Raw genomic sequence first — 15915 nt, 5'->3', positions numbered from 1 at the left:
AAAAAAAAAAAAAAAAAACAGCTTTGACCACAATTTCTAAAGACAGACAAACAATTTTTATATATATAAAAGTCTAATATTAGGGAAAGAAATATTTCAATGCCTGCACCTAGCCATTTCTGTATTGTTCTTGCACTTTAAGGCTATGTCCAACTTTTATACAGTCAAAGAAAATGTTTATTTTTGTTTCCTCGTCTGACTTGTCTTTGGCATCCTGATAAATACTTCTACACACATGTATGTTTGAGATCTGGTGGCAAATGTGTTGTTACATAAAAAAACATGGCTGTTTACCATTTGTTTCACACAAACCATATTCATTTTGGAAGCAGATGGACATCGTTTGTGCTCTAGCTAGAACTTGCAGCACAAGAATGTGATCAAAATGGCTGATAGTAATAGCACATATCAATAAACTGTGGGTTATGGTATATATTTTGATCATGTTTTGGACAACAGCACATGTAACGAGGATGTCAAGGTGCATAAATCAGTGATACTAAAGGTTCTTCAATGAATTTTACTTATTTAATGGGATTTGTCATCAGCAAGTTGAATTAGTCTCATTGGAAAACAAAAAATAAAACACCTATAAAGTCAGAATAAATATGTAAAAGGTTGTAGAAGCTTCAAGTTAGACACTATTCTCAAAATTTAAGGAGTTTTAGTTTTTATAATGAATCCAATAATTCCACATTTGCCCCTTTAACTACTTACTGTTCAGTTTTTTCCTTAACGAAGGTATAAAAGTGCCATACGGAGGAATCCTTTTAACTGCACTTTGACGTGGTGTTCCAGTGTGTACGTAGAAGACATTTACAGCATGGACGAGTTAAAAGTGCACACTGTTTGTACATCTTACGATTTGTAAATAGCCAAAGTCTTCCATTATAATTTAGTCTGACCTCATTGAAAGTGAAAGGAAACAGCTCCACCACTATCCATTGTACAGACTTATAATCTAATGTTCAGTTTCAAAAAGACGTCAGTGTAACTTTGACACAAATGGAAGACGTTGCTTCACCAGAAACATGTTTCATTTTTAGGCACCAGCTCAAAAACCCAGGAAATGACGGGTGACAGAGACTAAGTGGATTGTGTTTGGTCAAACCTCTAGATGAAATGTGATCAGCCCTATGCGTACACTATATAGTAAGTCTAATATTGTCACTTTATTTTGAAGGTATTGAGATTCCTTATTCAGAAATTGTTAAATCTTTAATTGAACTACTTGGTTTTACATTTGATCGATTATATGAAAACAAAAAATAAAGAGTCTTAAGAAAACATTTTCTTGTTGGATTTGTTTCTTTTCGGGGTTGTTTTTGCTTTAAAAAGAAAAATAAAGGCTTTATGGTCTGACTTTTCCCCTAATATATACAAATGGTTAGTCAGACGCTAGATATTCTTTAATGCATCGAAGGTGATTTATCATCTTTAAACCTTTATAGCTCATTTGTAGTCCTCCTTTATTATTTTCAGCATAAAATGTAAACAATGATTAATCAATAGATAACATATTAGCAGCAGATATTGTTTTTGTTTGCAATTACAGTAAATATGCATGTCTTATATTTTTAGAATTGGTGTTAACCCCTGATGCATGAATTTATCTCCAGCTATAGAAAAAATGCTTTTGCTTTAAAATAGATGCTAAATTAAGATCATTTGTAACATATTTGCATCAAATAAATGTCTGTATGATCTGGATCTGCTCTCATTTCCCCTCAGCAATAACTCTTGGTCAATGATTTATCTTAAAGTGTGGTCTTTTCCATTAACTTAATTAGACTTCAAAAATGAGTAAACTATATTTAAAATAATATAAAAGTGATTTTTAAACATTATATAACCTAAAATAAAGCATTTTTACGAGGAGAAGTTCCTAATTTTAAACTCAATATCACAGATCTGAGTTTTGCAGCATTAATAAATAACATGACGCACTCTAACTGCAACATATGTGTACAGTGCTGTAATAAAATGCAAAAGTATATTGAAGCTTTGTAACTTGAAACCTGTACAGGCTTTTGCAGCTTCGTCACGACTGAGCTTTCTTTGACATGCAGACAAGCATTGCCCTGCCTTTTTCTTTCCTCCCCTCCTGTGTCTGGCCTGTCAACATTCTGCCTACAAGTGGACACATGGACTTCATTATTTCTGGATTTTGAGGTAATTTGATATCTTCCCTTCCTTTCACCCGTTAGTTTTCCAGGTTTTTTTTTCTTATTCTATCCTTCAAGTAAGTCAGATTTCATACAAAAACCCACACTTTTTGAGAGACACTTCTGACTTCTGAGAGCTAAATATAATGTAATAAAAAATAATACAATAAATTAAAAGGAAAATGAACATATCTATTTTTCCAAAATTAAAACGGCAAATACTTGTGAACATTTTAACAATTTAATTCAACAACAAAGCAATAAACTCTGTGGTTGTCTATTTAGCAAAGTAATTAAGCTCTCTTTAATGAAAAACTGATTGGAATCTACTCATAATAATAAATGCCTAAAGCTTAGGAAGATTCATACATCAATTCCTTGTTTTAAATGAGTACAGACTGCTGTGCAATGAGGGTCCACAAAACGGCGCTGCACTCCCTGATGTGCGCTCACTCCCTGCAGATGCAGTTTTGCTTTATCTTTGAACCACTTGGGGGAGCAATGGTCCTTTCTGTGAGGTAATATCAAATTGATTCTTTTTAGCATTAAAACTAAGAAGGCATATGCTGTTTTAGTTATCATTTTGAACAAACTTAGCATTCATATCTATATTTTGAATAATAAAAAATAGGCTGCTGTTATTTTGAGGAAGCAACACTTTATTCTGACCTTCATTTCACACACTGAAATAGTTAAACATTAACTGGTTCTAATTTCAGACTGTTTCTGGAGCCCCCACTGCTTTTATTCCTCTCCGTCTGTGCATGAAATAATAACAAAAAATCATAAACAAACAAAAACATGCACACCTTTGAGAAGCAGTTCAGAGCCTTAGCTGTGGATTCATTGAAACACCAATTAATGTAAGATAATTAAATGTTTTTTTTTCATTATGGCTTTAATTTGTCTATAAATTGCTTGTTTTTTCAGAAATATTATTAATCTAATGTAACAATCAGTCCACTTACATAATATACACAAACACTGAAGCTCTCATAAAATAGTGCCAGTGTAACAACGAGCTTCAGCTTAACAACACCCAAATATTGCACGTACATTCATAAATATTTCCTTTTAGACTTTGTGCCTTTGTTGATAAACCATGAGGCTTTATCTTACAGCATTTCTGTGTGGTTCTAAATGTCCCGGTCAGACGGAAACTGAGATCGAATTCATCTCAGGATGGATGGAGGTTGAAGCAGAAGGCACCTGATGAACACATACAGTACTCGCACTCCAACTCTCAGGCACACATACTACACACTGTGAACGCAATCGGGTCTCTATGTGTTGCAAATGAAGGAGAAACATTTAAAGAACTGACAAAATCCAGCCTGTCTTCAGCTTCATCGTAATGGAGAACTGCCGTTTCGCCGCTGACGTGATTGTTCTGGTCCCGGTCCGAGTGCTGCTGCAGTCTTTGCTCACGAAAAGGCAGGAAAGCTCCAAGGAATGGAGACTCCAATAAAGCAGATCCCAGATCTGATTTCAGTCATTCAGAAGGTGCGCATCCCTCCCAAACCTAAAGCATCCAGAATAGAGGTCATCTCAGGCGTCTCCTGCTTGGTCGGATGTCAGCTTCTCCTGGTCGGAGACGTCGTCATCCGCTGGCGGTCGCGCCCGGTCGAAGAAGCCGCACTGGAAGATTTGTATCAAAGTATTAAATCGTCGAACGACTAAAGAAAAAAACCTTTTAATGAGCAGAAAGTGAGTACCTTCCACATGGCTAACGTCAGAATGGCCAACACCAGCAGCCCTAGCAGAATGGCTAGAATGATGACCCAAAGTGGGACAGCGAAGGACACATCAGGAGTCCCCCACAGAACCAGGGTTCCCATCTAAAGAGAAAAAAACACCTTTAAACTTCTTTCTTGAAGATTTACAACAAACTGCTGAAACTTATCTCTGCTACTTACAGAGGTCCTGCGATGAAGAAAGGTCGAAGGTTGGCTGCGATAAGGCACTGATATGACCATGAAGGACACCGTAGAATTTAGTATGTAGGGATCGTTCCGACGCTTCAAGAGAAAACACACATTTTTATATGTTGAGTTTCATGAAACACATAAACTGTAATATAAATGTGTGCACAGTTTTTGTTCATTAAACATGTATTATGGTATATTCTGAGCTCAATTTTATGAATTTCAAGTTAAAAAAAAATTTTTTTGTTTCATATTTTGATGAAAACAGAAAATTTGTTCCCACAGTGGCCTTGTGGGAGAGTGTCCGCCCTGAGTCTGGAAGGTTGTGAGTTCAAATCCCAACCGAGTCATACCAGAGACTCTAAAAATGGGACCCACCCTGATTGACACTCAGCATAAAGGGGTTGGATTGGAGGGTTAAACCCCCAAATAGTTCCGGCTGTGTCTGCAGCTCACCGCTCCCCCAAAGGATGGGTCAACTAATTTCACACGTCTAGATGTGTGACAACTCATGAGACTTTAACTTTAACACAGCATAAGAGTTAAAAATAAAACAAAACAAAATGTCAAAAAAATCGTCAAAAAAGAAAATCAGACTGACCTGGAGAAAAGTATGTGCCCACAGTCTGGATCGGATCCTGATCACTGCACTCTGGCCACGGTCCAACCGACCAACCACACACATGATCCTGAGACAGGAGATGTTGGTGCAGTTCTGTATGGGAAACGAAGAAAGAAAGACATGAAGCAGCTGGGAATCCTTAATGAACATGTGTTTTTTTCCCTTGGGAAATGCACATGTGCGTGGGGCTCACCAAAGTCTTGCTGCTGTAGCTCTCAGCTGTGCTGACAGATCGCTTGTGGCGCTGAGAAGGAGCGCTGGAGTTTTTCAGGAAACCCACCAGTTCAGGTGTGTCCTGGAGAGCCGAAATCTGGGAGACGGAATACAGAATGATCAACACTTTATGTTACAGTGAAGCACCGTATGTATCTGTTCTTATCGGAGAGCTCCAAACACGATCGTTTCTTAGCCCAGTTTAAGGAGTTTGCTCGATTGATTTACCAAATGGAAAATAAAAAAGTTTGGCAGAGAAGGGAGGATAAAACAAACTCTGCGACAGTTTGGTTGTCTGATCAGCATGTGCTGAGGATGATTGTTTCACATCGGAACACGCTGATCACCACATATTAACTATATCTATCAAGATCTGAAATGGAGCGACTTTGCCAAAAGCTTAGAAGTTATTTGCAAACTTATATAATGACAGGACAATCTGCAGCTTTAAAGAAATTACAAGGAATTCTCTAATCTGATTATTTTTGTTTTTTAGTGGGTTCAAGGAGGTTTGTTTTCTGTCTATAAAATGGTGCTGGCAGCTGAAGAGAAACCGATAACCCGAGCAGAAGGAAATAACCTGAGTGTCCTCGAGTCTCAGATAACACACAGAGAGCTGCTTTCATGTTTCTCCTCAGGGGAATGTGGATGTGGACCAGATTGAACAACTTGATTTGTAATTTCAATCTTTCTGGAGACAGACGTTGCTTTTTCCTCCTAATTCAACTATTCTTAGAGGCACGGCAGCAGTTGGTTTTATTTGCAGCTTTACAGGAAGTGACAAACAGAGATTTGTTCACCTGTTTCCAACACTAATCTGGTGATTGATTTTGCAGGTTCATACGTAGGACATTCAAATGCAGAAATAACTCTCTAAAAATGTTTTACGCAGATGAAATTACAAAACCGATTTGTTTCCCTGTCAACATCAAACACCTGCAGGAGGAGCTGAAACAACTCCAGCACACATTGCTGACATCATTTGTCAAGGTGCATTAAGATTTGGGCTGTACGATGTGAGGACAATTTGCAATATTAGTGATAAATATTGCAATGACTTGGGATATATGAACAGATAGCAAAACTAAAAACAACTAAATATGTCAATTTCCTTTCAGTGCAACAGTTCTAATGAATAAAAGTCATAACATAAAAGGGTTCCACTGGTTGGTCAACGACCAATCCGATTGGTCAAATGTGTAACAGGTAAGGATGTAATGATTCTTCGTGAATTGGAAAAAAAAAACAATTCAAACTGTTCATCGTTACAGAAAATTTAAAAATAAATTTGTCTTGGCCTGTGTCTAAATTTAGAAATGCAGAGCTGATGACATTTCTCCATGCAGGCTCGTTGTGAGTATGTGCGTGCACGCCTGTGTGTGTGCGTGTAGCGGACTGACTGTCTGCAATTGCAATTCCCTGCTAGGAAATTCCCGCAGCTCCTTTGGACTTAAAGGTTTCACACAAGTCAGTGCCTTCAGGATTTTGCGATATTGCAATCGCAACTTTTAACGCAAATTCAAGCAAAACTCGAGATTTGTTGGTCACCCTGCAACTTTTTTTTAAACTCTCTCTGTCTTTTTTTTTCTGCAAGTTGTGCGTGAACGGTCCTTTGCGCTGAATGCGAGCTCAGCGGCTAGAGGCGGCTGCGCTGTACCGAGTAAGAAAGGATTTGTGGTCATTTCAATACTATGCATACTTGTTTATTTGTATTGAATCCTTTCTGTTGGTAAGAAAACAGACAATTTGATGTGAGGGGCAAAAAGAGAACATGAAATACCTTAAAATATCTTTAATTCACTGTGTTGAGAAAAAAAAATCAGAAAAAAATTAAAATTGCGACTTTAAAACTTTGATTTGAATCAAATCGTGGCTTGGCTGAATCGTTACATCCCTAGCAACATTCTTAATTTGATTTGTTAAATACTTCAAGCTGCCATGTTTTTGTTTCAAAATGTGAGTAAACATTTAAGGTAACCATCTATTGCTCCGTCTTTTGCGATAAAAATATCGATACATTTCTGATTTATTGTGCAGGTTGAATTAGGACGATAAAAAAAGAACATCTTCCTGAAATGTTTAAAAAAATTGCTCTGCAGATGATGTCATAGATAATGAAAGGCTCCTTAGGCCTAACAGCGTAATAGTCCTTCTTTCTCTGGAGCCAGCTGGCAAAGAACGTGCTACAATTATGTTGAACAATGCCGGCAATTATGTTTTAAATAAGTGGGTCTAAATGACGGAGAAACTGATGATTGAATTAACAGCTTGCAAAAATAGATGTCCAAAATTCCTGCAGATTGAAGGCTTTGATAGCAGGCAGGTGTATGAGTAACATGAGAGCAGCGAGTATGTTAACGGATGGCGTTTTTCTCTGTGTCTTAATGTAAAAACCCATGTGCTGTCAGGTTACCTGCAGCCCAAGTGGGTTCAGGCTGGTGTTTGTCCTGCAGCTAATTGGGCCGTCAGTTTGAATCTCCATGGCATACAGCAGGTTCTCATCACGGAAACGGGAAGGCCAGCCGACCTGGAGCTCTGCCTCGCCAATACTGCTGGGACCGTAGTTGTGAAGCTGGAAAACGAGAGAGAGCAGAGCTGTCAGGACGTTGCTCTCCTCGGTCTGATCAGGGGGTCTCGTATGACCCGGGCCATAATGAGGTTATCATAACTGAGGGATGAAGACACAGACCACCTGCATTTTTGTGAAGATAACAGTAATGGAGCCTTCAACCTCTAGAGGTTGAAATACAAAACTAGTAAAAGCTACATCATTACTAGAGTAATCACACAGCATCAGAACGAGGATGAAGGAATTATGAGTCTAAATGAACCATCAATGGAAGGAACCCTCCTGTAATCCTCCTTCACATGCACACAGATACACCCTCCGCACACACATGCAGGCCCAGTCATTAACACAGTCATCCAAACAGGACATGATGGTGGTGCTGCTGCAGGGCTGGAATTCCGAGAGAGCACAAAACTCTGTCCTCTCTAACTGGAACCAGCTGCTCGCTGGGGAAAAGAACCACGAAGGAAAATCATTATCAGCTGCAGGACGGGCTAGACACCGCTGCACTCTGGTTCAGGAAAGCTGTCCCCTTTTAAAAAACCAAATGAAATCACATGTACAGTACGCACACATGACCTGTCACCTACTGTAAACTGTCGCCGGTTTGTCTGCAGCTCTGCATGCTCTGACTGAGGTGTCTGTGCATCCCAGTAATGAATTGTTAGTGAACTCTGTTTTCTCTTAAACACATCCGCAACAGTCCGTTCTCCACCTCTGTGTTTGTGTGCTGCAGTCTTCAACTTACACGTTTCAGACCTTTACTTTATATTGTCATAAACATCTGAAACTAATATGAACGGAAAGGCTTCATTTGTACCTCATAGATGTGTGTCACTTGTGGCCCGACGTCGTCCTCTTTGACAGGCTTCTCTTTAGGCTCCCAGTTTGGGAAAGGCAGAACCACCTGAGAAGGGTGAGACACCCTGACAGAAACAAACAGAGCTTTTATGATCATCACACACGAGAACGGTTTCTATGACAGCGCTTTATGTTTATAAATCTTGACTTACTTTTAAGTCACAACAATTTAGCCTAAAAAGTACGACTTTAAACAATCAAAAAGGGTAATTAGAACAAAAGGAGGATCAGTTACAAGCATTGCTCCATAGTAAACCAATGCTAACAGGTAGAGAGACTGTGTTTCAGGCTAATACTTGGGAAATGCAGCTGTGTTGGCTCAACAAGAACAGCTGACAGAGGTCAACTTAGAAGCGTTTAACACATTTATACACCAACTCTGTTCTTTTTCCATTCATATGTTCTTATTTATTTAAATTTACTGTTTATCTTATATAACTTCAGTTTATAGTATGACCATGGATTAGTTTTGCTAACTGATCAAAGAATCCTATTGATATTAGGGGTGTGTATCTTTCCCTCTCACACAATTAGATACACATCTGGAAACATGATCCACGAATCAATACATAAAGGGTTCAACTAACTTTTTTTACCAAAAATGCTAAAATCTAGATATTTGTTCTTCATATGACATTTAAAGCTATAAATAATAGTACAATGCTTTGACAGAGAAATATATTCAGGTATTGACTTGGAAGAAGCAACCTTATGATTGGACGTCTTTTTGTTTGCATCACATGTACATAAAAAGTTTGGCTTTGAACATTAATGCATGCGATTAATTGACCAGAATTAACCCGTTAATATTCATTAGCGCAAACTAATTGCACCTCGAGGAGCAGCAGTCCTTCGCTTTGCCTCACCGATTTAGGTTATCACAGCGTGTTTTTGTTGAAAAGGTTCATATTGTCATAAAATTTACCTAGTAAAACATTGTGATTACTAGTGATTAATCACAACACAAACGTGCGATTAATATGCTTTTTTTTTAATCGATTGACAGCCTAATTAAAAATAAATGTTCTAAATGTACAGTTTTGCGTGTGATTTTATTTTGTGATTATTCACGGATAATAAGTGGTCGGCACATATTGTAACAAAAAAAAAAGTTAACTGTGATTAATCGCGATTAATTTTTTCCCCCAGGTTTGCGATTAATTTTTTTTTAATCGATTCCCGGTTCTATTATAAAAAGACAAAGATGGTAGAAAAAAACAACAGAAAGAGAAACTGCAGTTTGCCAGAAATCAATTATTTACATCTTGATTCATTTTATATCTTTTAACCAACATGAACTTGTTCATATCTTTGGTTTTCAAACAGTCAATTTTTGATACATATCTATATTTTACATCCCTAACCAACACTGTTGTTACTCCCACTGCCTAATCGATTTTTTGATACGTATCTAATATCTTTTATATTCCCATTTGATATCCATGAAATATCTCAAGCAACAGAATTGATGAGAAAATCACAATAAGCCTCGGACATTCGCTTTAACGTGCTACATGCTGCCTCAGCTACAATAAAACAACCTAGCATGTGGAGGTGTTAAGGAGCAGATCCCAATGCACAAACATTGATTCCAACACAGCTATATTCTGTAGTGTGGCATCCATAAGCTATAAATGAAAAAAAGCTCAAATATGCAGTATTTTCCAACAATCTTTTGCTCTGACACCTTTAAACTCGATTTAAATTTGCTTTTTAATATTTTCTTGGGGAATCACAGCTAAGTGTAACACAAACACGGACACACAAACTGTTATCTTATGCAGAAATTAAATTAAGACAGACATATCTCTGTTGTAATGCAATTGGAGCTAAATTGAATTTGTCTTATTCGATGACACATGCTGAAGATTTATGTGCAGTTTGATTTCCATGAGTAAAAGGTTTGTTAAAGGTTAGGAGGTCCGAGAAATTCAACTGAAATTCTGCTGAGTTAGCAAACAAAAAGCCACACAACATGATCGGCCAAACCAAATTCAAGTTTTATACTTTCGCCATGGCTAGAATATCGCCTGTGTTAATGCACGTGTATCATTTTTTATATGTATTAATATTTCAGGTACTTCCAAAGTACGCAGGATCATGGTTTCCTCTCTGCATATTGCAGGTCCTCATGTGTTTGTGTGTACAAGCAACCACACCCAAGCAACACAATGTGAGGCCTCAAGCTTTAAAAGCGCTCCTGGACTGTTAGTCACTTGCAAATATTGTCATGTGCTCATGATTAACTCAATCCTACTTTTAGAAAACAGTTTTGCATCCAAACATTTCTGAAGAAAGATTTTAGCATAAACAGAATTAAGATCTGAGTAGGAAATCGTAACAACGTGACAGAGTTGTCAGACTCACCCGCGTAAATCGAGCTCAGCTTTGGCAACAATGGACAGATTCAAGCTGACCAAATTGCTGTTGGAGTTATCTTTATTGGAGCTGTGGAGAGATTACCAGAGTTTAAGTACAAAGCAGGAAATGTTACTAAATCGATGCTTTTGTTATATAAGAATTTGCAATAATGAAACTGTTGTCACAACTTTTTTTTTTACAGTTTTAAAATAACTTTCAGTGTTCAGAATAAAAAAGTTATGCAGCATTTTTAGGGCAAATAGAAGTATATCTTGTCATTTGTGCAAGAGTCCACATCAAGATGATGCTGCCACTGTAACAACATTTTTGCCAAAAAAGTAATTCTTCATCAAGAAATTCTCAATTAGGAACAGGTTTTTCTGCAAGGCAGAAATCGTGTGAGAATTATTAAAGAATTCTCAGGACAGTAGATCCATAGCAGAGCCAAATATGGACAACTATTACAACTGGCAGTGATACTACCAAGAACTGCGCATTCCTGCAACACTGAAAAAAAGACAAGACATCATCAAAGAGGCTGAACCTCCGGGACTTTCTAGCTACAAGCAGTTGCTCACCACATGAGACAACAGTCGCCTGTTGTCTATAGGGTTGTATGAAATATGGCAAAGACAGGCCTTCTCTGAAGATAAAAGCTCCCGCCAGAAGCTGCACTGATGTGTAACTCTGTGGAGGATTTCCACGTAGAAAAACTGGCACTAGTACAAACCTTGTAACATGTCTCAAGGCAACATTAGGAGCACAGTACTCATACTGTAACAATGTTATAGGACATTTTATTTATTAAAAATAAAGATGGGGTGCTTCAATTTTAAACTTGGAAACTGAAGTTAAACTCACTTTAGTGAACTCTTGATGTATTTTCAAAGCAATCCCAGTGATGTTTTAATTATGATAAAGCAGTTTTTAGCCAAAATCCAAAAACAGGTTTCGTTTTCTTGGACGTAGTTTCTGCAGAGCGGCAGGAAATTAGAAATTCACCTCTAAGTTGTGGGCGGAACTTCCCTGTTTCCCATCATCCATCTGTTTACATGCTCTCCCACTAGCTTACAGCCCCTCACAACCCCAATCTAACCTTACCACCAATTGTAGTACCTATCTAAGACTTTTTTAGCTACATTTTTTTCATCTGCTCCTAATCCACAACGTTTTAAATAAAGAAATACTCAGAAAAGTCATTTTAAGCTTACATTTCAGAATATACATTTATAAAGTATCTCACAAAAGTGAGTACACCCCTTACTTTTGATGCCAGAGGTTTGGCTATTGATGTCTCTATTATGATTTATTTTGCAGAAATACATAACTTGACACTACTATACAAGATGGACACTGACTACTTTTCATTGGGTCAAAAATTCACTTTGGAAGTTGTCCCTTGAAAAAGGTATAAATAAATATCTGCAGGAATGTGTCGGGTGTTCTCACTTTTCTGAGATACTGTTTAAATCATTAGACAAATACCTTATAAAAAATGTTAAAAAACACATTTTTCATTGGAGTGGGTCTGTTCTATCAGGATGAACAAATTACAAATGAATTAATGAGTTCTGTCATTATGCAGATCACACCTGAATTCAAGTGAAAAACTGTAAAATATAGAGAACAAAATGCTTTAGTTTATAGTGGATGCTGCCTATATTTTTTTGCAAGGAAACGTAGAACTACAAAAGTTAATCCTCAAAAATGGGAAACGTTTTTCTAGAAAAAAAATTAACAAGTAAATCGTTGTTTTCCACAATTATTTATTGGATTTGATGTCTAATGATCTACCTCGTTTAAATGTCACCAACAGATCTGCACTGTACTCTGTTAAACAGTAATGCTGTAAAGCTCTGCATTCCTCCCAGCTGTAGAAACCATTGAAATGAGTCTGTAAAAGAGTTTGAGTGAAAACCATGACTAAAAATAATGTCTCTATGTTCAGCTGACTTGAGGATCTTTCCCCCCGGCTCAGAGCTGAGTCTAATGATGTGATGTTTCGAAATAAGTGCAATGAAGCAAACAGTAAGCATTTTGTGTCAAACTCGTCTGCTGCCTGGAGTTCCTTTGGGCCATCTGTCTTTCTTTATCACTGCGGTTATTTTCACGTGACCGCAGACTGTAACGAGATCAGGACAGACAGGACCTTTTTTTTGACAAATCCCAAGAAAAGTCCGTTGCAAGTGTGAAGGCTTTAGGGGGAAGTATGAGTGTTGGTGGGTGTGTCACCTGTGGATCTGCAGCTCAAAGTGGATTTCTGGTCCCGAATCTTCCAACCTTTGGACCGAAAACCTCAAACCAACAGACAGCTAGGCAGAAGAAAGAAGAAAACCCCAAAACTCAGCATGAAAACGGAGGAAATTAGATGATTTTAAAGGCAACATAATGTGTGACCATAAAAACTCTGGTTATCAGATCCTGTTGTGTTATTTAATATTCATAGTACCGTATCAAACATTATGCTGTTTGTGTTAAGACTCCTAAACATGAGAAAAGCCAGACTACAGCCGCATACTTAAAAACCACCGCTACATTTTTGTCTCTGCTTGGTTTAAATCCCCCTGTCCTCCAGCAAAACTCAAAACATGTGCAGCGTTTAGATCACCATCGTCTGCACAGCAACATAAGTGCATATTATATGCGTATGCCATGAGCTGTATTAAAAAAAAAAAAAAAAAACGGGTCAAGCTCACGGTCCAGTGAGGTAGATGACAACATGCAGACTTGCAGTGAGACTTCAAGAGACCTGAGGGGGAGTGAAGGAGGGAGTCGGGGAGGCTGGGGTGGGTGACTACAAAGTCGAGCTATCTTTATGGGATGCATTAAGGGGACTGGAAACTGAGATCTAAAGAAGCAAGCACCAAATGTGTCGTTCAGAGTCATCGCTACCAGCTTCCTGTTACAGATGGGAGGAAGGGGAGACGACGGGCCACAGAACAGAAGTCAAGCAACACAATCAGGTTTTTTTCGCGGTTTACTTCAAACAAAGAGATATTTGTACTCCTGTTCTAACAGGCAGCTGGTTTTCATGCTGCAATATTGATTTTTTAAAAGTTTGTCAAAACACTTATGAACACAACTGAAATGTATGAAATTAATTGCTTTTGTTGTCTTTTTGGAAGGTTCCCAGCTTTCCTTTTAGCATAAATAGCTTTGACAAAGCGAAACTTTATTTCCAACAGCAAATAAAAAAGGGGGTTGTCTAGAAGCAGCAGTTTACAGCAAAGGTTTTCACGTTAACTGCAGACAAAGGTTTATTCTAGGGTTGTGTTCTGGCAAGGCGCTGGCAATACGATAGGTATCGTGATACCTCTAGACTGTACCAAAACAATGTTCACTATTTTTTTATAGAGTATGACTTAGAACAAAAACTTTACCTTAAAATTAACACATTGTAATAAAATGGTAAAATTAATTTTATCTAATGATCCCTGTATCTCATATACAAGTTGCTTTTAATTGAGCAAATTCATGGAATGCTAAATAATTAAATATTATCAGCATTTTAAATCAATAAAAGTATCACCAAATGAAATATATCGTCAAATCGATCTTTTCCTAAACCCCTAGTTTATTCTAAAATTTGCAACAATTTCCTTGATAATTCATAAGGTTTGTGGTTCCATTTGTCTAAACGTTACATTAAGAATGAAAAGCCGAGAATAGAAGCTGAGATCGCCCTACTTTGATTTTATTTTTTGCCCATCTTCTCATGATGCCGACATTTGCAGTAGGACCATGTTATCAGAAGAAAACATTTTTTTTTTCCTCAGGATAACAGTGTTTTGCGGCGAAAGGAAGAAAAAATATCTTTATCTGGTTAATCCTGGCATCTACCATCTCGTTATCACAAGATAGCGAAATGGGAAATAAAAGCAAGGTAGTGCAGTTCTCGGTTTACATAGGAAATAGTGCCTTAAATACAAGGTCTGGGTATCCTGAATAATTTCCAGAATTGATTTGATTCAAGAGCCTGGATCAATTCGATACTGATTTTTTATTCTTTCGACAATTCAGTTCAAATTTGAGTTTACACGGTTTGCACATTTAGACACATTTGTTTAGAAATACATTAATAATCTACTATATGTTTTGAATATATTTATATTTATCTGATACAGTTTACATATTGTAAAATTTATAAATAAAACAATGAGATTGTTAATAGTATACAGTGTTACATGGTTCCTCTAAAGGAGAAGTTCTAACAAAATTGTTCAGATCATTAACATTGTAAACATTGTTTTGCTTCTCCTGGAGGGCGTTTCAGTTTGGTCACTAGGTGGCGATCGCGCTATAGCAGGACACTTTTTTATGCAAAAAATTAGCAAAATACTGTGCATTAGACCAAAAATAGTTACTTTTCAAAACATGTTCTTAAAAGAGTTCATGCCTGTGAGTTTAAAAAACTGTTAATTTAGTCATCAATTTGTGTTAAGGTCAACCAAGCGTTAGCATTAGCCGCCCTATGGGAAATTCCATTAAACGTTAGCACCAGGCTAGCTGACTTTAGCTTTATGCGCTAAATCAATCTCTATTTTTATGGATCGATTATTGATCTTTTAGGCTTAAATTGATTCAAATCGATGATTCAATTTTATCAACCCAGCCATATTAAATACCATATAAGCTATACTTTCTTTCTCTTAAAATGCAACAAACATATGTGTAAAGTTTTAATGTTCACATGTAAAAGACTGATGACAATTTATGGAAAAAAATGACATCTAAAGGAATTAGCTTCTCAAAAAGTGAAAACATTTTGATATTTATTGTAGTCCTATCACATATACCTGAACAATAAGAGTGACAGAAGTATACAAGACAGATTAGTTAGAATCTGCTTTGCCTCTAACATCCACCTCTAGTTGGTGAGGCATCACAGCTGTGTCATGCAGCACAAGGAAGACCATCAGAACCGTTTGGTTTAGTGAAGCAGAGCGTGCATGGGGGGTATGTGGAGGTATGTACTGCATAAGCTCATGGATTCCTGAATGTCCAACAGCATGAGGGGGTAGACTTGGGAGGGAGGGGGGGGTGAATATGGGAAACATCTGGACTGGTGGGGAGCACACAAATGCACATGCTTAGTGTCTTTCACACGCCTCCCCCAGGAGTGAAATACATGCAAGAAGGGTGTTTGAAGAACCCCCCCCCTCCTTCCAAACTACGAAACATGACCACATAATTGATTTA

At 37.5% G+C, this 15915-nt stretch overlaps 1 protein-coding gene across 1 annotated transcript in view; it reads right to left on the bottom strand.

The window, feature by feature from the left end:
* Positions 1-2803: 2803 nt before the first annotated feature.
* itga8 (integrin, alpha 8) overlaps positions 2804-15915 on the bottom strand; it is a 46911-nt gene continuing 33799 nt past the window's right edge. The window contains exons 22-30 of the mRNA XM_024267215.2: positions 12949-13028; positions 10723-10803; positions 8315-8420; positions 7339-7497; positions 4906-5022; positions 4692-4805; positions 4082-4183; positions 3881-4003; positions 2804-3803 (exon numbers count right to left, since the gene is read on the bottom strand). Coding sequence (XP_024122983.1) covers positions 3714-3803; positions 3881-4003; positions 4082-4183; positions 4692-4805; positions 4906-5022; positions 7339-7497; positions 8315-8420; positions 10723-10803; positions 12949-13028 — 972 coding nt within the window. The 3' untranslated portion in view covers positions 2804-3713. The remainder of the gene's footprint in view (positions 3804-3880; positions 4004-4081; positions 4184-4691; positions 4806-4905; positions 5023-7338; positions 7498-8314; positions 8421-10722; positions 10804-12948; positions 13029-15915) is intronic.

Source organism: Oryzias melastigma, linkage group LG16, assembly GCF_002922805.2.
Source record: "Oryzias melastigma strain HK-1 linkage group LG16, ASM292280v2, whole genome shotgun sequence".
In the NCBI taxonomy this organism is placed as follows: Eukaryota; Metazoa; Chordata; class Actinopteri; order Beloniformes; family Adrianichthyidae; genus Oryzias; species Oryzias melastigma.
The sequence above is the reverse complement of the archived record's forward strand: the minus strand, read 5'-3'. Positions and strand labels throughout refer to the sequence as shown.